Raw genomic sequence first — 22,427 nt, 5'->3', positions numbered from 1 at the left:
GCTGTCCCACAGTATGTTGTTCCCAGCCGGCACTACTTCTCCAAGAGAGCCGTGCCTTCCCTGCACAACCAAGTATCCGATAAAATCAAGTGTGCACTGCGCAACGCCATCTGTAGCAAGGTCCACCTAACCACAGATACGTGGACCAGTAAGCACGGCCAGGGACGCTATATCTCCCTAACTGCACACTGGGTAAATGTAGTGGCAGCTGGGCCCCAGGCGGAGAGCTGTTTGGCGCACGTCCTGCCGCCGCCAAGGATCGCAGGGCAACATTCTTTGCCTCCTGTTGCCACCTCCTCCTTCTCGGCTTCCTCCTCCTCTTCTTCCACCTGCTCATCCAGTCAGCCACACACCTTCACCACCAACTTCAGCACAGCCCGGGGTAAACGTCAGCAGGCCATTCTGAAACTCATATGTTTGGGGGACAGGCCCCACACCGCACAGGAGTTGTGGCGGGGTATTGAACAACAGACCGACGAGTGGTTGCTGCCGGTGAGCCTCAAGCCCGGCCTGGTGGTGTGTGATAATGGGCGAAATCTCGTTGCAGCTCTGGGACTAGCCAATTTGACGCACATCCCTTGCTTGGCGCATGTGCTGAATTTGGTGGTGCAGAAGTTCATTCACAACTACCCCGACATGTCAGAGCTGCTGCATAAAGTGCGGGCCGTCTGTTCGCGCTTCCGGCGTTCACATCCTGCCGCTGCTCGCCTGTCTGCGCTACAGCGTAACTTCGGCCTTCCCGCTCACCGCCTCATATGCGACGTGCCCACCAGGTGGAACTCCACCTTGCACATGCTGGACAGACTGTGCGAGCAGCAGCAGGCCATAGTGGAGTTTCAGCTGCAGCACGCACGGGTCAGTCGCACTACAGAACAGCACCACTTCACCACCAATGACTGGGCCTCCATGCGAGACCTGTGTGCCCTGTTGCGCTGTTTCGAGTACTCCACCAACATGGCCAGTGGCGATGACACCGTTATCAGCGTTACAATACCACTTCTATGTCTCCTTGAGAAAACACTTAGGGCGATGATGGAACAGGAGGTGGCCCAGGAGGAGGAGGAGGAGGATGAGGAAGAGGGGTCATTTTTAGCACTTTCAGGCCAGTCTCTTCGAAGTGACTCAGAGGGAGGTTTTTTGCAACAGCAGAGGCCAGGTACAAATGTGGCCAGCCAGGGCCCACTACTGGAGGACGAGGAGGACGAGGATGAGGAGGAGGTGGAGGAGGATGAGGATGAAGCATGGTCACAGCGGGGTGGCACCCAACGCAGCTCGGGTCCATCACTGGTGCGTGGCTGGGGGGAAAGGCAGGACGATGACGATACGCCTCCCACAGAGGACAGCTTGTCCTTACCCCTGGGCAGCCTGGCACACATGAGCGACTACATGCTGCAGTGCCTGCGCAACGACAGCAGAGTTGCCCACATTTTAACCTGTGCGGACTACTGGGTTGCCACCCTGCTGGATCCACGCTACAAAGACAATGTGCCCACCTTACTTCCTGCACTGGAGCGTGATAGGAAGATGCGCGAGTACAAGCGCACGTTGGTAGACGCGCTACTGAGAGCATTCCCAAATGTCACAGGGGAACAAGTGGAAGCCCAAGGCCAAGGCAGAGGAGGAGCAAGAGGTCGCCAAGGCAGCTGTGTCACGGCCAGCTCCTCTGAGGGCAGGGTTAGCATGGCAGAGATGTGGAAAACTTTTGTCAACACGCCACAGCTAACTGCACCACCACCTGATACGCAACGTGTTAGCAGGAGGCAACATTTCACTAACATGGTGGAACAGTACGTGTGCACACCCCTCCACGTACTGACTGATGGTTCGGCCCCATTCAACTTCTGGGTCTCTAAATTGTCCACGTGGCCAGAGCTAGCCTTTTATGCCTTGGAGGTGCTGGCCTGCCCGGCAGCCAGCGTTTTGTCTGAACGTGTATTCAGCACGGCAGGGGGCGTCATTACAGACAAACGCAGCCGCCTGTCTACAGCCAATGTGGACAAGCTGACGTTCATAAAAATGAACCAGGCATGGATCCCACAGGACCTGTCCGTCCCTTGTCCAGATTAGACATTAACTACCTCCCCATAACCATATATTATTGGACTCCAGGGCACTTCCTCATTCAATCCTATTTTTATTTTCATTTTACCATTATATTGCGAGGCTACCCAAAGTTGAATGAACCTCTCCTCTGCCTGTGTGCTAGGCCTAAATATATGCCAATGGACTGTTGCAGTGGTGGGTGACGTGAAGCCTCATTCTCTGCTATGACATGCAGACTGATTCTCTGCTGACATGAAGCCAGATCCTCTGTTACGGGAGCTCTCTCCTCTGCCTGGGTGCTGGGCCTAAATTTATGACAATTGACTGTTGCAGTGGTGGGTGACGTGAAGCCTGATTCTCTGCTATGACATGCAGACTGATTCTCTGCTGACATGAAGCCAGATCCTCTGTTACGGGACCTCTCTCCTCTGCCTGGGTGCTGGGCCTAAATTTATGAAAATTGACTGTTGCAGTGGTGGGTGACGTGAAGCCTGATTCTCTGCTATGATATGAAGACTGATTCTCTGCTGACATGAAGCCAGATTGTCTGTTACGGGACCTTTCTCCTCTGCCTGGGTTCTGGGCCTAAATTTATGAAAATTGACTGTTGCAGTGGTGGGTGACGTGAAGCCTGATTCTCTGCTATGATATGAAGACTGATTCTCTGCTGACATGAAGCCAGATTGTCTGTTACGGGACCTTTCTCCTCTGCCTGGGTTCTGGGCCTAAATTTATGAAAATTGACTGTTGCAGTGGTGGGTGACGTGAAGCCTGATTCTCTGCTATGATATGAAGACTGATTCTCTGCTGACATGAAGCCAGATTGTCTGTTACGGGACCTTTCTCCTCTGCCTGGGTTCTGGGCCTAAATTTATGAAAATTGACTCTTACAGTGGTGGGTGACGTGAAGCCTGATTCTCTGCTATGATATGAAGACTGATTCTCTGCTGACATGAAGCCAGATTCTCTGTTACGGGACCTCTCTCCTCTGCCTGGGTGCTGGGCCTAAATTTATGACAATGGACTGTTGCAGTGGTGGCTGACGTGAAGCCTGATTCTCTGCTATGACATGCAGACTGATTCTCTGCTGTCATGAAGCCAGATTGTCTGTTACGGGACCTCTCTGCTCTGCCTGTGTGCTAGGCCTAAATATATGCCAATGGACTGTTGCAGTGGTGGCTGACGTGAAGCCTCATTCTCTGCTATGACATGCAGACTAATTCTCTGCTGACATGAAGCCAGATTGTCTGTTACGGGACCTCTCTCCTCTGCCTGGGTGCTGGGCCTAAATTTATGACAATGGACTGTTGCAGTGGTGGCTGACGTGAAGCCTGATTCTCTGCTATGACATGCAGACTGATTCTCTGCTGTCATGAAGCCAGATTGTCTGTTACGGGACCTCTCTGCTCTGCCTGTGTGCTAGGCCTAAATATATGCCAATGGACTGTTGCAGTGGTGGCTGACGTGAAGCCTCATTCTCTGCTATGACATGCAGACTAATTCTCTGCTGACATGAAGCCAGATTGTCTGTTACGGGACCTCTCTCCTCTGCCTGGGTGCTGGGCCTAAATTTATGACAATGGACTGTTGCAGTGGTGGCTGACGTGAAGCCTGATTCTCTGCTATGACATGCAGACTAATTCTCTGCTGACATGAAGCCAGATTGTCTGTTACGGGACCTCTCTCCTCTGCCTGGGTGCTGGGCCTAAATATATGCCAATGGACTGTTGCAGTGGTGGCTGACGTGAAGCCTCATTCTCTGCTATGACATGCAGACTAATTCTCTGCTGTCATGAAGCCAGATTGTCTGTTACGGGACCTCTCTGCTCTGCCTGTGTGCTAGGCCTAAATATATGCCAATGGACTGTTGCAGTGGTGGGTGACGTGAAGCCTCATTCTCTGCTATGACATGCAGACTGATTCTCTGCTGACATGAAGCCAGATTGTCTGTTACGGGACCTCTCTGCTCTGCCTGTGTGCTAGGCCTAAATATATGCCAATGGACTGTTGCAGTGGTGGGTGACGTGAAGCCTCATTCTCTGCTATGACATGCAGACTGATTCTCTGCTGACATGAAGCCAGATTGTCTGTTACGGGACCTCTCTGCTCTGCCTGTGTGCTAGGCCTAAATATATGCCAATGGACTGTTGCAGTGGTGGGTGACGTGAAGCCTCATTCTCTGCTATGACATGCAGACTAATTCTCTGCTGACATGAAGCCAGATTGTCTGTTACGGGACCTCTCTGCTCTGCCTGTGTGCTAGGCCTAAATATATGCCAATGGACTGTTGCAGTGGTGGGTGACGTGAAGCCTCATTCTCTGCTATGACATGCAGACTGATTCTCTGCTGACATGAAGCCAGATCCTCTGTTACGGGAGCTCTCTCCTCTGCCTGGGTGCTGGGCCTAAATTTATGACAATTGACTGTTGCAGTGGTGGGTGACGTGAAGCCTCATTCTCTGCTATGACATGCAGACTGATTCTCTGCTGACATGAAGCCAGATCCTCTGTTACGGGAGCTCTCTCCTCTGCCTGGGTGCTGGGCCTAAATTTATGACAATTGACTGTTGCAGTGGTGGGTGACGTGAAGCCTGATTCTCTGCTATGATATGAAGACTGATTCTCTGCTGACATGAAGCCAGATTGTCTGTTACGGGACCTTTCTCCTCTGCCTGGGTTCTGGGCCTAAATTTATGAAAATTGACTCTTACAGTGGTGGGTGACGTGAAGCCTGATTCTCTGCTATGATATGAAGACTGATTCTCTGCTGACATGAAGCCAGATTCTCTGTTACGGGACCTCTCTCCTCTGCCTGGGTGCTGGGTAGTGTTGAGCGCGAATATTCGAAAAGCAAATTTTTTTCGCGAATATCGCAACTTCGCGATTTCGCGAATATTTCGAATATAGTGCTATATATTCGTAAAAACGAATATTCGTTTTTTGTTTCCCCCCCCCCCCCACAAAATTACAGTACACATATAATTGATTGTTTCCCAAAGGTCCAACAGCTCAGATCTTACTCACATTGCCTAGAAAGTGATTGAGGCGCGAATCTTCGTAAGGCGATTTTATTAGCGCACATGCGAATATCGGCACGTCCCAGAACAGAGGCAAAGGGCTTTGCATTCATACATTAGTGAATTGAGTTGCGAATCTTCGTAAGGCGATTTTATTAGCGCACATGCGAATATCTACACTTGTCCCAGAACAGAGGCAAAGGGCATTGCATTCATACATTAGTGATTGAATTGAGTTGCGAATCTTCGTAAGGCGATTTCATTAGCGCACATGTGAATTTTGCATAGCATATGTATTATGCGATAATTCGAATTATCGCATATGCGAAATAATAACGAATTTGAATAATCGCGAATATTTTACGAATATTCTTTCGAATATTCACAAAATTTCGCGAATTCGAATATGGGACATGCCGCTCAACACTAGTGCTGGGCCTAAATTTATGACAATGGACTGTTGCAGTGGTGGGTGACGTGAAGCCTGATTCTCTGCTATGACATGCAGACTGATTCTCTGCTGACATGAAGCCAGATTGTCTGTTACGGGACCTCTCTCCTCTGCCTGGGTGCCGGGGCCTAAATATCTGAGAATGGACTGTTCCAGTGGTGGGTGACGGGAAGCCAGATTCTCTGCTATGGAACCTCTCTCCAATTGATTTTGGTTAATTTTTATTTATTTAATTTTTATTTTAATTCATTTCCCTATCCACATTTGTTTGCAGGGGATTTACCTACATGTTGCTGCCTTTTGCAGCCCTCTAGCTCTTTCCTGGGCTGTTTTACAGCCTTTTTAGTGCCGAAAAGTTCGGGTCCCCATTGACTTCAATGGGGTTCGGGTTCGGGACGAAGTTCGGATCGGGTTCGGATCCCGAACCCGAACATTTCCGGGATGTTCGGCCGAACTTCTCGAACCCGAACATCCAGGTGTTCGCTCAACTCTAATTATGAGTCTTGTTTAACTGCTGTATCACTGAGGCCGTTCCTCCTAGTAACACCTGCGACCTGAGGTTGGAAGTGTTGAGGCCCCAAAGACCCGCCCTCTGAACTGATGAGAGTTGAGCAAGCTCTAATTCACTACCCCAGGTTTGGCATTTAGAGGCGTGCAGATGTATCCACATTTTCAGATGTATCGCTTGATAATAAAGGTGCGCATCTGGCAGCCCAAATCCCCCTGTGTTCCTTCTCTGTATTAGTCTACTATGGGCTATCCTAGCGCCCCCCCCCCCCCCCCCCCCCCCCACAAGAATGTCCTAAAAAGCTTCTTAACCTTACTAAAAAAGGACATGGGGAGAAAAATGGGTAACATTTGAAGCACGTAAAGGAGTCTGGGCATGATGAATGCTTTTAAAAGATTCTTCCTGCCCATCCAAGACACATAAGGGACTTTAAGAGAGTGAAGTTGATTCTGCATATCTTTAAGTAAGGGGCTGTAGTTCAGAGGGAATATTTGGTCCAACCTAGCAGGTAGCTTAATCCCTAGATAGGAAAGATGTGAGCTCTGCCAAATGAACGGTGTTGTATCCTTCAGTAATGAGATCATTTTGTTTGGTGCTGAGACATTCATAGCCTCCGACTTTGTGTAATTGGCTTTAAAATTGGAAATCCTCCCATATTGCTTAAAAAGGGATAGAAGATGCGGAAAGGCCTCGACAGGGTTGGTGAGCATTACTAAAAGATCATCCGCATACGCAGCAGTTACGAATTCAGGGGAGCTATCATGGACTTTGATGCCTCTTATGCCAGGGTGTTCCCGTATGGCTTGTAATAACGTCTCCATAACCATGATGTATAATGTAGGTGACAGAGGACAGCCCTGACGGGTCCCATTCGTAATCGGGAAAGGCTGAGATAATGTTCCATTTATTCTAATACGAGCACTGGGATCGTGGTATAGGGACATAATGGCAGCTTGAAATCTTTCAGGAATGCCAAATTTATGTAGTGTTTTCCTCATGTAGCTCCATCTCACCCTGTTGAAGGCCTTTTCCGCATCCACACCCAGTAGCACTAGTGGGACTCCCCTTCTCCTAGCTAGCTGCATCGCTGAGATCACTCTACACAAATTTTGACTGCCCTCTCGCCCGGGGACAAACCCCGACTGATCAGGATGGATCAGTCTGGGCAGTAATGGAGCAAGACGGGAAGCCAAAACTTTGGCCCATATTTATCTACATTAAGGAGCGAAATCGGTCTATAACTACCGCACTGGTTGGGGTCCTTCCCTGCTTTCGGGAGAATTGTGACCGTCGCCTCCATGGATTGTCTATGAAGGGTAGAGCCGTCTAGCAGGGAATTACATCAGGCGGTCATATGTGGAATTAGGGTAGTTGATAGCTTTTTATAATACCCCACCGAGAACCCATCAGGCCCGGGACTTTTCCCCAAAAGCATAGAGCCTAGTACAACGGCTAATTCCTCCCTAGTGACTGGTGCAAGAAGCCGCTCCTTCTCTTCAGCCTTGAGTGTAGGTAATGTGAGGTTGGACAGAAACGCATCAGCCGCTAGTGCTACATCCGATTCTGTGTCGTTTTCCGCGCATTTCAAACCGTAAAGTTGGCTATAAAAGTGTTGGAATTCCGTCGCAATGTCCGAGGTTTTATGCTTCAGTTGACCAGTCTTATCCGTAATTCCGTGTATAAGAGGTGTCTTTCCTCTGTTTAAGGAGCGAGGCCATAAGCCTAGTACCTTTATCCCCGTGAGCGTAAAAACGGAATTGGGCATATTGGTAGGATTTAGCCTGGTGGTAGTTGAGATGATCCTTTAGCTTTATTCTCACGAGTTTAAGATCCGATTGGGCCTCTATAGATTTAGACTTTTTATGTAGGGATTGCAGGATCGAGATCTTCTCAATCAAAGAATGGAAGGTTGCCAACCTTTCCTTTTTCTTCTGACTACCAAGTGCAATCAATTGGCCTCTAATGACAGCCTTGTGCGTTTCCCACACAGTAGCAATAGAAACGTCATCCGTGATGTTTTCCTTAAAAAACTGTTGCAGCTTAATCTCTATATTCCTCACCTCTTCTGCATCATCCAGTAGAGTCTCATTAAGTCTCCATTGTCTAGAGCGCTGAGGCAGATCAGAGAACACCACGGATGTCGTGACTGGAGAGTGATCAGAAACTGTCATGGGATCAATGGTGGAGTTACTCACTAGCCCTGCGTGACAATTGGAAATAAAGACATAGTCTAATCTGTTATAGACCCTATGTGGGGCTGAAAAAAATGTGTAGTCTAGATCTCTAGAGTGAATCAATCGCCATGTGTCTAGCAACTGAGCTCCCGCTATGTGCTTATTTATCCTGCTTAAAGGGTTTCTACCACTTGCATATCACATATTTGGTGATCAGACACTAGCGATCCGCTAGTGTCTGATGTAGCTTACAAGCTAATTATTACCTTAATCCGTTCGGCCCATACCTCAAAAAAAGCACTTATATCTTTATGCAAATGAGCCTCTAGGTGCTATGCAGGCGTTTTTCCAGCACCTAGAGGCTCCGTCTACCTTGCAGTTTGCCGCCCATCGCCTCGCTCCAGCACGCCCATCTCTTACCGTATTCGATCCTCCCCCTGCTTCAGCCTTCAGAAATCCCGCGCCTGCGCCGTTCGTCGCGGCATTCGGAGGCATTCGGCGCAGGCGCAGTCAATGTCTGACCGCTCCGTGCTCAGACATTTCCACTGCGCCTGCGCCGATGTCATCGGCGCAGGCGCAGTGGAAATGTCTGAGCACGGAGCGGTCAGACATTGACTGCGCCTGCGCCGAATGCCGCGACGAACGGCACAGGCGCGAGATTTCGGAAGGCAGAAGCAGGGGGAGGATCGAATAGAGTTGAAGATGGGCGTGCTGGAGCGAGGCGATGGGCGGCAAACTGCAAGGTAGACGGAGCCTCTAGGTGCTGGAAAAACGCCTGCATAGCACCTAGAGGCTCATTTGCATAAAGATATAAGTGCTTTTTTTGAGGTATGGGCCGAACGGATTAAGGTAATAATTAGCTTGTAAGCTACATCAGACACTAGCGGATCGCTAGTGTCTGATCACCAAATATGTGATATGCAAGTGGTAGAAACCCTTTAAAGCTACGTGGGTCAATTGGGAGGAATGATCGGACGCATCTACCAAGGGGTTCAAGGCGACGTTAAAGTCTCCCCCTACCAGCCATACGCCTTCTGCAAATGATGCCAGTTTATTTAGGGTTGTTTCCAGCCATGGACCCTGCCCCCTAGTAGGACTATACAGACTCGCCAATGTCACTAAGACCGTCCCCAGCTTACCTTTTACAAACATGTAGCGACCTTCTGGGTCGGCCAGAGATGCAATGAGGGAGAATGGAACTCCCCTAGATATGGCGAATACCGCACCCCTGGAAGCCTTGGCATGAGCGATGACAAACCAATGCTGAAAGTAGGACTGAGAGAGTTTAGGGACATGGCCCATTTTAAAATGCAATTCCTGGAAGAAACAAACGTCAGTGTGTCGCTTCTTCAGGAGTCGGATCACCAGCGAGCGTTTCTGAGGGGTGTTAAAGCCCCGCACATTAAACGAGGTACAATTCACTGTAGCCATCGGTACATCAATTTACGCATATACACATGTGCATTAAAATATGTGAGCATGGACAGGTAAACTGGGTACATAACTCAGAAAATTCTGGTATTTTCCTGCGACAAGTGAGACCCACTGATGATCTGTCGCCAACGTGGACAGCATGTGTAGCAGGCCACACAAGAGTAACTCACATGAGGTGGAAAGACACCAGAACAGGGCATAGGGACCTCCGGTGACTAGATGAGAGCAGACCAACATGCACAGTGTCAGTCGATACTGCTCCTGAAGCCACAAATTTGAATTCCCTACCCCTATAAAGTGTGCTCAAGATTATGTCGGCAAATCTATTAACCCCTTATTCACAGATACGGGCCCATACATTTCAATAAACTCGTATTAGAACTAGAGTATGTATATCGATATCTCCCGGTGAAATTAAGGGATCATATAGCACTGAAATAACAACTATGGCAGTCGCTTAGTTAACCACCGGCCGCGTGCTAACGAGCACCGGTCACATCTAAGGCGCTGCAGTCCTGCCAAACAAAGGTGCCCCCTTAAGAAAACAGAACTTAGGAGGCCCTTGTGGAAGAAGGAGACATACGACCTGCAGCGACAGTTCAGGTAAATCTGTTTGGATCCCGATCCTTTTCTTGGGGTTACTCTTGACCATCTGGAGCATTCAGGGAGTTCTGGGAGCGGGACTCCAGTGTCCGCTGAGGGCAGCCATGATGGTATGTCTTGTGGCGTAGTATTAAGCAGCTCCCACGCCGCCGGCAGGTCACTGGGGATCCGTATGGTGCACCTCCTGCCATCTTTAGAAAACGTAAGGCCAAAAGGGAAAAGCCACTTGAACGGGATTCTGTTCAGCCGTAGGATTTCTGTAACTGGGCGTAGGGCTCTTCTCTTGCTTAGGGTAGAAGGCGCGAGGTCCTGGAATAACAGGATCTTGGCCCCATCATGCTGAATGTCCCCTTTCTCTCTGGCCGCCTTGAATAATGCAGCGGTATCCATGTAGCGCAGAAGTCCACAGACTACATCACGAGGGGGATCACCCTCCTTGGGTTTAGGGCGCAAAGAGCGATGAATGCGCTCGATTGTGACCGCTGAAGCGCTCTCAGGGCCTAGTAGAGATTCAAAAATGCCGGCCGCTGCAGCAGGCAGCTCTTCATGTGACACCGTCTCTGGCAGGCCTCTAAAGCGCACATTCTTTCGCCTGCTCCTGTTTTCCTGATCTTCGATCAGGGCGTAAGCGTGATCCAGGGAGGACAGGTATGCGGAGGAGTTATCACCCAATGTGCGGGCATGTTCTAAAATGGCTCTCTGTGTTTGCTCGAGTCACTCCACTCTATGGCCGATATGCTTAACGTCCCCTTTGATTTCATTTAGCTCCTGCATCACCGGGAATAATGCCGATGTGAGCGCTTGCTGTAGGAACTTTTTAGAGATAGGTTCTGTTGCTTCAGCCTGCGAGCCTAGGGAACCCTCAGTGTACGGGCTATCAGCTCTCTCGACGTCTCATCCGGGTCTGTCGGCGCCATCTTAGGTCGCTCTGATGCCGTAGCTGTAGTCCTCTTGTTGAAGTATTTCTCCATATCGGAGGGCCCTCGATCTTGCTTGAGGGGTTCGGTTCTGTCTTTGGGCAAGTATCTGCCAACTTTCCCCATCTTTGAGCAATTAGGGTGCGAGATAAACCACTTTATAGGGCTGTGGAGAGGAGAGCTCTCTTCACATGCGGCCGGTCAAGCTCCGCCCCCCTAATAGTTATATTCTTGTACATAGGAGCAGTATTATAGTAGTTATATTCTTGTACAAAGGAGTCAGTATTATAGTAGTTATATTCTTATACATAGGAGGCAGTATTATAGTAGTTATATTCTTGTACATAGGAGGCAGTATTATAGTAGTTATATTCTTGTACATAGGAGGCAGTATTATAGTAGTTATATTCTTGTACATAGGAGCAGTATTATAGTAGTTATATTCTTGTACATAGGAGGCAGTATTATAGTAGTTATATTCTTGTACACAAGAGCAATATTACAGTAGTTATATTCTTGTACATAGGAGCAGTATTATAGTAGTTATATTCTTGTACATTGGAGGCAGTATTATAGTAGTTATATTATTGTACATAGGAGGTAGTATTATAGTAGTTATATTCTTGTACATAAGAGCAATATTATAGTAGTTATATTCTTGTACATAGGAGTAGTATTATAGTAGTTACATTCTTGTACATAGGAGCAGTATTATAGTAGTTATATTCTTGTACATAGGAGGCAGTATTATAGCAGTTATATTCTTGTACATAGGGGGCAGTATTATAGTAGTTATATTCTTGTACATAGGAGGCAGTATTATAGTAGTTATATTCTTGTACATAGGAGGCAGTATTATAGTAGTTATATTCTTGTACATAGGAGGCAGTATTATAGTAGTTATATTCTTGTACATAGGGGGCAGTATTATAGTAGTTATATTCTTGTACATAGGAGCAGTATTATAGTAGTTATATTCTTGTACATAGGAGGCAGTATTATAATAGTTATATTCTTGTACATAGGAGGCAGTATTATAGTAGTTATGTTCTTGTACACAGGAGCAGTATTATAGTAGTTACATTCTTGTACATAGGAGCAGTATTATAGTAGTTATAGTCTTGTACATAGAAGCAGTATTATAGTAGTTATATTCTTGTACATAGGAGGCAGTATTATAGTAGTTATATTCTTGTACATAGGAGGCAGTATTATAGTAGTTATATTCTTGAACATAGGAGCAGTATTATAGTAGATATATTCTTGTACATAGGAGGCAGTATTATAGTAGTTATATTCTTGTACATAGGGGCAGTATTATAGTAGTTATATTCTTGTACATAGGAGACAGTATTATAGTAGTTATGTTCTTGTACATAGGAGCAGTATTATAGTAGTTATATTCTTTGAAAATTTTCTTTTTATTGAGAAAATGGCAAAAAAGGCATACTACATCAACATGTAGTGATATAGACATAATGATGATCAATAGCGTACATCGTTTAGAACATACATATCAGACTGTGAACATGGGCTTGACAGAGTTCCGTGCAAAGATAACAGGACAGCAAAGATACCCATTGTGCAGATACAGACAATATAACCACATCACATAGTGCTAATACAATATGGCAGTTATGAGCCCTTACAATGTACACCCATCTTGTAGCATGTCTAGTGAACATAATATCACAAAGAGTAGAGGAACAGGAGGGAGGAAAAATCAGGGAGGGTAAGGAATGGGTGAGGGGGGGAGGGAAGGAGAAAAGGGAAAATTGAAAACAACAATCCGTCCATGACACTTGTACATATGTAGCACATCAGTTAAATAAAGTGCAAAATGAAGTTTAATCATATAAGCAGGTACTATGCTACAATGGCTCTGACATGTTCTAGACTACCTGACAATAATGCGTGAGTACCGCACCTCTTAGTGGGCTTCTGGATTATCACTTCTATGAGACCCAGATACCTCGTCTCTAAATAAGAGCCATGGTGTCCACAGCTTGACATATTTATTGTGGTTCCTGTCCTCCCAACTCACCAGCTCCTCCATACGGCAGATATGGTCTACTTTATTCAGCCATGCCTCCACAGAGGGGGGTTCCGTACACAGCCAGTGCTGCAGGATAAGCAGTCTCGCGGCCTGGAGCAATTGGGTGGTCAAGCACCTTTTAGAGGGAGAGAAAGAGGGAGTTGGGAGCCACAGGAGCACAAGGGTAGGAGGCACGTCTATAGTGACTTTTGTTATCTTCTGAATAGAGGATAAGACCCCCTCCTAATATGGCCGTATTTTAGGGCAGTACCAGAAGATGTGGGATAGAGTCCCTGCATCCTCCAAACATCTCCAACACTTGTCGTCCTGTCTCATGCCCCTAATAAACATTTGCTTTGGAGTTAAATACCACTGAGTAAGGACTTTATATGTGTGCTCTTGCACTCTGATGCACCTTGAAAAGCCATGGGAGTGTGCATGTATTCTCATTATATCAGTTTCATTCAGTTCAATTCCCAGTTCAGTATAGTAGTTATATTCTTGTACATAGGAACAGTATTATAGTAGTTATATTCTTGTACATAGGAACAGTATTATAGTAGTTATATTATTATACATAGGAGCAGTATTATAGTAGTTATATTCTTGTACATAGGAGGCAGTATTATAGTAGTTATATTCTTGTACATAGGAGGCAGTATTATAGTAGTTATATTCTTGTACATAGGAGGCAGTATTATAGTAGTTATATTTTTGTACATAGGAACAGTATTATAGTAGTTATATTCTTGTACATAGGAGGCAGTATTATAGTAGTTATATTCTTGTACATAGAAGGCAGTATTATAGTAGTTATATTCTTGTACATAGGAGGCAGTATTATAGTAGTTATATTCTTGTACATAGAAGGCAGTATTATAGTAGTTATATTCTTGTACATAGGGGCAGTATTATAGTAGTTATATTCTTGTACATAGGAGCAGTATTATAGTAGTTATATTCTTGTACATAAGAGCAGTATTATAGTAGTTATATTCTTGTACATAGGAGCAGTATTATAGTAGTTATATTCTTGTACATAGGAGGCAGTATTATAGTAGTTATATTCTTGTACATAGGAGCAGTATTATAGTAGTTATATTCTTGTACATAGGAGCAGTATTATAGTAGTTATATTCTTGTACATAGGAGCAGTATTATAGTAGATATATTCTTGTACATAGGAGCAGTATTATAGTAGGTATATTCTTGTACATAGGAGCAGTACTATAGTAGTTATATTCTTGTACATAGGAGCAGTATTATAGTAGTTATATTCTTGTACATAGGAGCAGTACTATAGTAGTTATATTCTTGTACATAGGAGCAGTATTATAGTAGATATATTCTTGTACATAGGAGCAGTGTTATAGTAGTTATATTCTTGTACATAGGAGCAGTATTATAGTAGTTATATTCTTGTACATAGGAGCAGTATTATAGTAGTTATATTCTTGTACATAGGAGCAGTATTATAGTAGATATATTCTTGAACATAGGAGCAGTATTATAGTAGGTATATTCTTGTACATAGGAGCAGTACTATAGTAGTTATATTCTTGTACATAGGAGGCAGTATTATAGTAGTTATATACTTGTACATAGGAGGCAGTATTATAGTAGTTATATTCTTGTACATAGGAGCAGTACTATAGTAGTTATATTCTTGTACATAGGAGCAGTATTATAGTAGATATATTCTTGTACATAGGAGCAGTATTATAGTAGTTATGTTCTTGTACATAGGAGCAGTATTATAGTAGATATATTCTTGTACATAAGAGGCAGTATTATAGTAGTTATAATCTCTGAGACAAGCTGGGTCTGTTGGAAGATGAGGCAGCAGTGAAGAGGAGCCTATGCTGCAGCAACACTTGACTTGGACAGGGGGAGGAAGAGTATGAAGACTTCCCATCAGAGCTTGAGAAATACAGTGGAGCAGAGCTGCAAGAGCTACTCCAAGCTATGGCACTTAAATGTGTACTGTGTTCTCCTATAGAGAGACTAAAATCCATATATATATGTAAGATAAAGTTTGAGTTTGCTGCAAATTTTATATGAGCTTACATCTGCTTTTATTTCTACACTTTCCAAACAACCTGACCCCTTTGCAAGTGGAGTTCCATTCATATGTGACTACAAGGTGAAACTTTTTCCCTTTGAGATGATCATACACAAAAAAAATAAGAAAGAAAGCATGAACATTTTTTTCTCTGTTGTTAAATCTGGAATTGATAATGCTGATGTCATCTCATCCTTCCGAAGATGACTAGATAGTGATGTCATCCTCCAGAAGATATGTGACTAGTGATGTCATCCTCCAGAAGATATGTGACTAGTGATGTCATCCTCCAGAATATATGTGACTAGTGATGTCATCCTCCCTAAGATAAGTGACTAGTGATGTCATCCTCCAGAAGATATGTGACTAGTGATGTCATCCTCCAGAAGATATGTGACTAGTGATTTCATCCTCCAGAAGATTTGTGACTAGTGATCTCATCCTCCAGAAGATTTGTGACTAGTGATCTCATCCTCCAGAAGATATGTGACTAGTGACCTCATCCTCCAGAAGATATGTGACTAGTGATGTCATCCTCCAGAAGATATGTGACTAGTGATGTCATCCTCCAGAAGATATGTGACTAGTGATGTCATCCTCCAGAAGATATGTGACTAGTGATGTCATCCTCCAGAAGATATGTGACTAGTGATGTCATCCTCCAGAAGATATGTGACTAGTGATGTCACAGAAGATATGTGACTAGTGATGTCACAGAAGATATGTGACTAGTGATGTCATCCTCCAGAATATATGTGACTAGTGATGTCATCCTCCCTAAGATAAGTGACTAGTGATGTCATCCTCCAGAAGATATGTGACTAGTGATGTCATCCTCCAGAAGATATGTGACTAGTGATTTCATCCTCCAGAAGATTTGTGACTAGTGATCTCATCCTCCAGAAGATTTGTGACTAGTGATCTCATCCTCCAGAAGATATGTGACTAGTGACCTCATCCTCCAGAAGATATGTGACTAGTGATGTCATCCTCCAGAAGATATGTGACTAGTGATGTCATCCTCCAGAAGATATGTGACTAGTGATGTCATCCTCCAGAAGATATGTGACTAGTGATGTCATCCTCCAGAAGATATGTGACTAGTGATGTCATCTTTCCGATCTGAGCCATCATTTGGTGTAAAGTACCCCTCTTCTTTTGTGAATCTGGTGTAAACAGGCTCTTGTGTTGTGTACACTTTGCTGTACTCCTTGTCTTACATTTATTAGCACAAGACAAAATGCAGGTCTATGAGATTTCTCCATATACTTAGAGTTACTAAAGTTCTGCCACCCCTATTCCCTTCTCTAGCTGATGATTAAGAAGACAGCTGAGGTTGGAACAGACATGAATAACCTCTAATAAGATATATAAATCATCCCTCACCTCTCTGGTCCTTTCCAGGATTTTTTCAGCCAGTATAATGTGATTGGCGGCCTCGCGATTGACCAGCTCTGCTAAACTCCAGTAATTAAGACACAGCCCAGCTGTAAGAGAAGAGAAGAGCGATTAGAACGGTGAATGAGCGCTGTCACACATCATAACCTGCAGTGCGGCGTGAGATTAATTTACACAAATGAAATACGTTACTTGGGGTGCTCCCCAAGTTCCATTTTTTAATGCAGTTTTTGAAACCAAAATCGGGAGTGAATTGAAAAAAAAGTAATAATTAATAATATCTCTCCTTTTATGATCCACACCTGATTTGGGCTTAAAAAACGGCACCAGAAAACATGACCGTGTGGCAGCACCCCTAGCAGAATGCAGTCCTTCCCAGTCAGACTGGTGAACCGGGCACAGAGACATTGACGCCCTTAGTTTTAAAGTTAAGGCTGAATTTACTGTAACTGCAGTGTCTTTTTTTCTATGTACATCGAGAAAGCTTCCGACCCGGTGTCCATATCCATAGGCCCCCATTTACTATTATGGCCTCCATTGGTACAGTATATCTATTTGTTTCACCTGTATGGATTTACACAATTTCTGCTCTGTTCCACACAGTGGCATCCCACGGAAAAAATAAAATAATATACTATATATACCCTGCAGTATACACTTTGTTAAAATGGGAGCCTATGGGTGATCTGTGCCACCATAGTCCAGTAAATCGGAGCTGAGCTCAAGTGAATGCAGCAACCTGGCCCGACCACCACGCAGTGGACAAATCGTTCTGCTTCTGGCTGTGTCTGCTGTTATTTCTGGCATCAGGGGCCCCTGAGAACATCTGATCGGTGGAGGTGCCGATTGTTGTAACCCATCGATCTGATGTAGATGACCTATTCTGAGTATTGGTCATTGATATCTAGTGCGAGGACAACCCCTTTGAGTTAAATAGCATTTATCATGTAGAGGAAGTTAATACAAGACACTTACTAATGTATTGTTATTATCCATATTTCTTCCTTTGCTGGCTGGACTCACTTTTCCATCACATTCACTGTTCTTTTCCATGGTTATGACCACTCTGCAATCCAGCAGTGGTGGTCATGCTTGCACACTATAGGAAAAAGCACTAGCCTATGTGCAGTCCCACCAGAGAGGCCATAGCTTTTTCCTACAGTGTGCAAGCACGACCACCGCTGCTGGATTGCATGGTGGTCGTAACCATAGAAACTAGCAGTGTATAATGTGATGGAAAAATGAATCCAGCCAGCAATGGAAGCAATATGGACAGTCAAAATACATTAGCAAGTGGCTTGTATTAACTGCCTCTACATGATAAATGATATTTGCTGAAGTGAGACAACCCCTTTAAATGAGCTGTAATACTGTACACAGTCCATGGAAAGGAGTCGTGCCGTTTCTGAGGATAAAATAGAAGTTTACATCAGAGATCATACTTTATAAACACCACATCCCGTGCCTCTGTGAGATCTTTTCAGGTTATACACTCATATTTGAGGAGAAGCGTCACATCATGTACTATTTCATGAATATGATGCTGTCCTATTAGCAGCTGCAGTGATCTTACCTGTCCACGAGGAAGAAGATCCCGGTGTCCTGCTGAGCCCGTGCAGACACCTCTCCAGCGCATGCTGAATCCTGTCCTCAGTGCAGGATGTGTTCTGCATTTTAAGGCATGTCCTGAGAGAAAGCAGATTCATTGCGACATTGTAATTCTCACCTAATACCTTTAGCTTCAACACCTAGAATGCAGTTACTAAAAATCGTGTTATTATCCAAATTTCTCAGGCACTCTTCATCTGAAACCATCCAGAGAGAACGTATCTTTAAATCACCATTTAATATAATACATCTCTTACAAAAATGAACATCCACATCTATATATAAAAAAAATAATAATAATTAAAAATTTAAAATCTCTGAAATCTCTGGTTTGAGACATATACCTGTAAACCTCTTGACCCACTTTGAAATATCCATGGATATATGTTAAAACATCGTTCTATCAAAAGACAGGAGAAGCGCAGTACCGACTATTAAGTCCTCCTCCCACAATCCCCCAACAAGCTACAGGACTGAGAAACCTGAAGTCAGCGCATAGGAACACGTGGGACGCCGAGCTCCAAGCCACAGAACCACGTGGGACACTGAGCTCCAAGCCACAGAACCACATGGGACACTGAGCTCCAAGCCACAGAACCACGTGGGACGCCGAGCTCCAAGCCACAGAACCACGTGGGACGCCAGGTACCATCCTCGGGGAATACATACAGTGCTGTCGGGAGTTGAGGTATTGCGATCTGAGCTATCTTCAGGAAAGAGGCAATTGATACCAAGGTATCGATCGCCACGGTGTAGCGGCAGTTACAGATTGATATTTAAGAGATACAATATTTCTACTGTTATGATCTAATGAACAGTGGATGAAATGGACACAGTAACAACTCAGTGACATTTGATAAGAATATTTATGCAGATAATACAATTAACCAACTAATTTTAGCCATTGTTAACACTTATCTTTGCATGAAGGGGACAACCACCTCTGATGAACGTAATACCAAGTGAAACTTAGTATACAATCTACACTCACCTAAAGAATTATTAGGAACACCATACTAATACGGTGTTGGACCCCCTTTTGCCTTCAGAACTGCCTTAATTCTACGTGGCATTGATTCAACAAGGTGCTGATAGCATTCTTTAGAAATGTTGGCCCATATTGATAGGATAGCATCTTGCAGTTGATGGAGATTTGAGGGATGCACATCCAGGGCACGAAGCTCCCGTTCCACCACATCCCAAAGATGCTCTATTGGGTTGAGATCTGGTGACTGTGGGGGCCATTTTAGTACAGTGAACTCATTGTCATGTTCAAGAAACCAATTTGAAATGATTCGAGCTTTGTGACATGGTGCATTATCCTGCTGGAAGTAGCCATCAGAGGATGGATACATGGTGGTCATGAAGGGATGGACATGGTCAGAAACAATGCTCAGGTAGCCCGTGGCATTTAAACGATGGCAAATTGGCACTAAGGGGCCTAAAGTGTGCGCAGAAAACATCCCCCACACCATTACACCACCACCATCAACCTGCACAGTGGTAACAAGGCATGATGGATACATGTTCTCATTCTGTTTACGCCAAATATAGGACTCTACCATTTGAATGTCTCAACAGAAATCGAGACTCAACAGACTAGGCAACATTTTTCCAGTCTTCAACAGTCCAATTTTGGTGAGCTCGTGCAGCCTCTTTTTCCTATTTGTAGTGGAGATGAGTGGTACCCGGTGGGGTCTTCTGCTGTTGTAGCCCACCTTTCTTTCCCATTCTGACATTCAGTTTGGAGTTCAGGAGATTGTCTTGACCAGGACCACAACCCTACATGCATTGAAGCAACTGCCATGTGATTGGTTGACTAGATAATCGCATTAATGAGAAATAGAACAGGTGTTCCTAATAATTCTTTAGGTGAGGGTGTAATATCCGCAAACGATTTCCCTCCTAAAAAGGTGGTTATCTCTTTAAAAAGTAGTTAATATTCGTGTTAACTGTGGATTAATTTACTACATTAGTTACACAAATATTGTTATAACTAATGTAGTAAATGAATCCACAGTTAACACGAATATTAACTACTTTTTAAAGAGATAACCACCTTTTTAGGAGGGAAATCATTTGCGGATATTATAGATTGTATACCAGCATATATAAATGTGTCATCATATCGGAAGAAGATAATACCTTGAACAGTGCTGTGCATTACATCTACAATACTATTGCTGAAGTATAACATCCAATGTGGCAATGTTTTGATAATTGTATGGATGTAGTAATAACTTATAATATATAGTTCACTACCATCAATAGATCTACCATACGTGCATTTTTCCTAACATTGCCACCAGATATTGTTTTTATTTCAGAGATTTAAAAAAATATATATTTTTTTTATATATAGATGTGTATGTTCATTTTTGTAAGAGATGTATTATATTAAATGGTGAAACTAAATTTCCCTGGTACTTGACTTGGAGGACGTGCACAAGGGGAATCCTGAAATGGGGGAGAATATTTCCCTGGGCCCGACAACAGGAGTGGCAAGTACAATACCGATCAACACATACTCATATACTGAGGAGGATATACAGGGCTTTCTAAGGGCAGCTAAGGGAGATGTGACCTTTTTAAGTGCACCCTCAATTGATTTGTTGAAAAGAAAGTTTGAGCAGGAGAGTAAAAAAGCTGTGACTGTTGAATTGCATTGAAGTACACTCCTGGAGTATTATAAAACTCAACGTATGCATGGAAACAGAAAAGGTGAAAAGAGATAAGTGGCATTGTGACTTGGAGGACTATAAGACCGGTAAGGTTTACAATTGGCAAAGGTTTTACAAATGAGAGGTCCTCAAGTTAAGAGAAGAGGAAGAAGATTTGGACATACACCATTTGGCTTTATTACATGTGATTCAGACTCTACAGATGAGTCAACCTGATCAGATTTTTTAGGAGGTCGGGAGGCAGCCCAAGGAGGAAGAACAGAAGGGGCAGAAGGAAACATTGGCGCTCCGAGAAGAAGAGGCAGGTATTTTCCAAAACATCAGATGGAGAGACCACGACCAACAACCAGGAAGAATCCTCAGAATTGAGTTTGGTGGTAAATAGATCTTCAATTGAGCTGACGGACATGGAAGTTAAAGTGTTAAATAAGGGACTTTCATTCTGTCCTATAGAGAAGGTTGACTAGTTCCAGTTGGAGATAGATTTACAATTTTTTTTAGGAATTTCGAGATTACGTGCTTTTTTTGCAGATAAACCTGGAGATAATGTGAAATGTCAACATGATATGAGCATGATGTGTTTGAGAAATTATGGTCTGAGACTGAAGAGCGGATTTGCTCCACCTCAGGACAATCACTTTGTGGAATCATACATTGAGTTGGTGACCCGCAGGGTGGCTGAAATGAGGGCTGATTATCAGGGCCGTCTTTAACAAGGGGCAAAAGGGGAAGCTATACAGCTCTACTTTATACTGTGGGGTGCTGTATAGTGTGGGGTGCTGTATACTGTATAGTGGGGGTGCTATATTGCATACTGTGGGGTGCTGTATACTATAGGGTGCTATACTGCATACTCTGGGGTGCACTGTAATGCTAGGATGAACCGAGCCCCGGTCTCCTTCCTGCAGAGCGGTGCCCACTTCTAGCCTGAGCCCAGCTGCCCAGAGCACTGATAAGTAAATTTTTGCCCAGGGTCCAATCAATATTAAAGACCGCCCTGCTGTATATACATCTATGGGTGTCGAACATAATCTCTCAAGATTTGAAAGAGATGCATTAAGACAGTTGATGGAGAATAAGCAATTAACTATTAAACAAGCGGACAAGGGGGGTGCAGTTGTGGAAATGGACACATTGAAGTACAAAATGGAGGTTTGGAGACAATTGAAAGATGAGGCGGTATATACAAAATTAGTGAAGGATCACAAGTTTGAGATTCAAAAATTGATAGGTAAAAAGGTCAATGATGCCTATGAAAAGGGGATTATTGATGAAGATTTGAATAAATTTCTCATTGTGGAGAAACCAATTACACCTGCACTATATATACTCCCAAAAATACACAAAGATTTGAAGGATCCTCCTGGCAAACCAATTGTGCCTGGGAGGGGATCTATATTCAGTCCAGTAGCTGTCTTCCTGGATAAAGTAACTGATGTTTTGCCACAGCTGCGCCCTCCTATGTAAGAGAAACCTCAGATTTGAAGCTGGGAAAT

General features: G+C 44.3%; 1 protein-coding gene across 2 annotated transcripts in view; it reads right to left on the bottom strand.

Annotated features, from left to right (window-relative positions):
* Positions 1 to 22,427, bottom strand: part of PIK3R5 (phosphoinositide-3-kinase regulatory subunit 5) — a 147,928-nt gene that overhangs the window by 59,930 nt on the left and 65,571 nt on the right. For both annotated transcript variants that reach the window (XM_044296922.1, XM_044296923.1), the window contains exons 2-3: positions 18,216 to 18,328; positions 16,631 to 16,731 (exon numbers count right to left, since the gene is read on the bottom strand). In XM_044296922.1, the coding sequence (XP_044152857.1) occupies positions 16,631 to 16,731; positions 18,216 to 18,315 (201 nt within the window). In that variant the 5' untranslated portion in view covers positions 18,316 to 18,328. The remainder of the gene's footprint in view (positions 1 to 16,630; positions 16,732 to 18,215; positions 18,329 to 22,427) is intronic.

This window comes from Bufo gargarizans, chromosome 6 (assembly GCF_014858855.1).
Source record: "Bufo gargarizans isolate SCDJY-AF-19 chromosome 6, ASM1485885v1, whole genome shotgun sequence".
NCBI lineage: Eukaryota > Metazoa > Chordata > Amphibia > Anura > Bufonidae > Bufo > Bufo gargarizans.
This window is presented reverse-complemented; position numbering and strand designations above follow the sequence as displayed.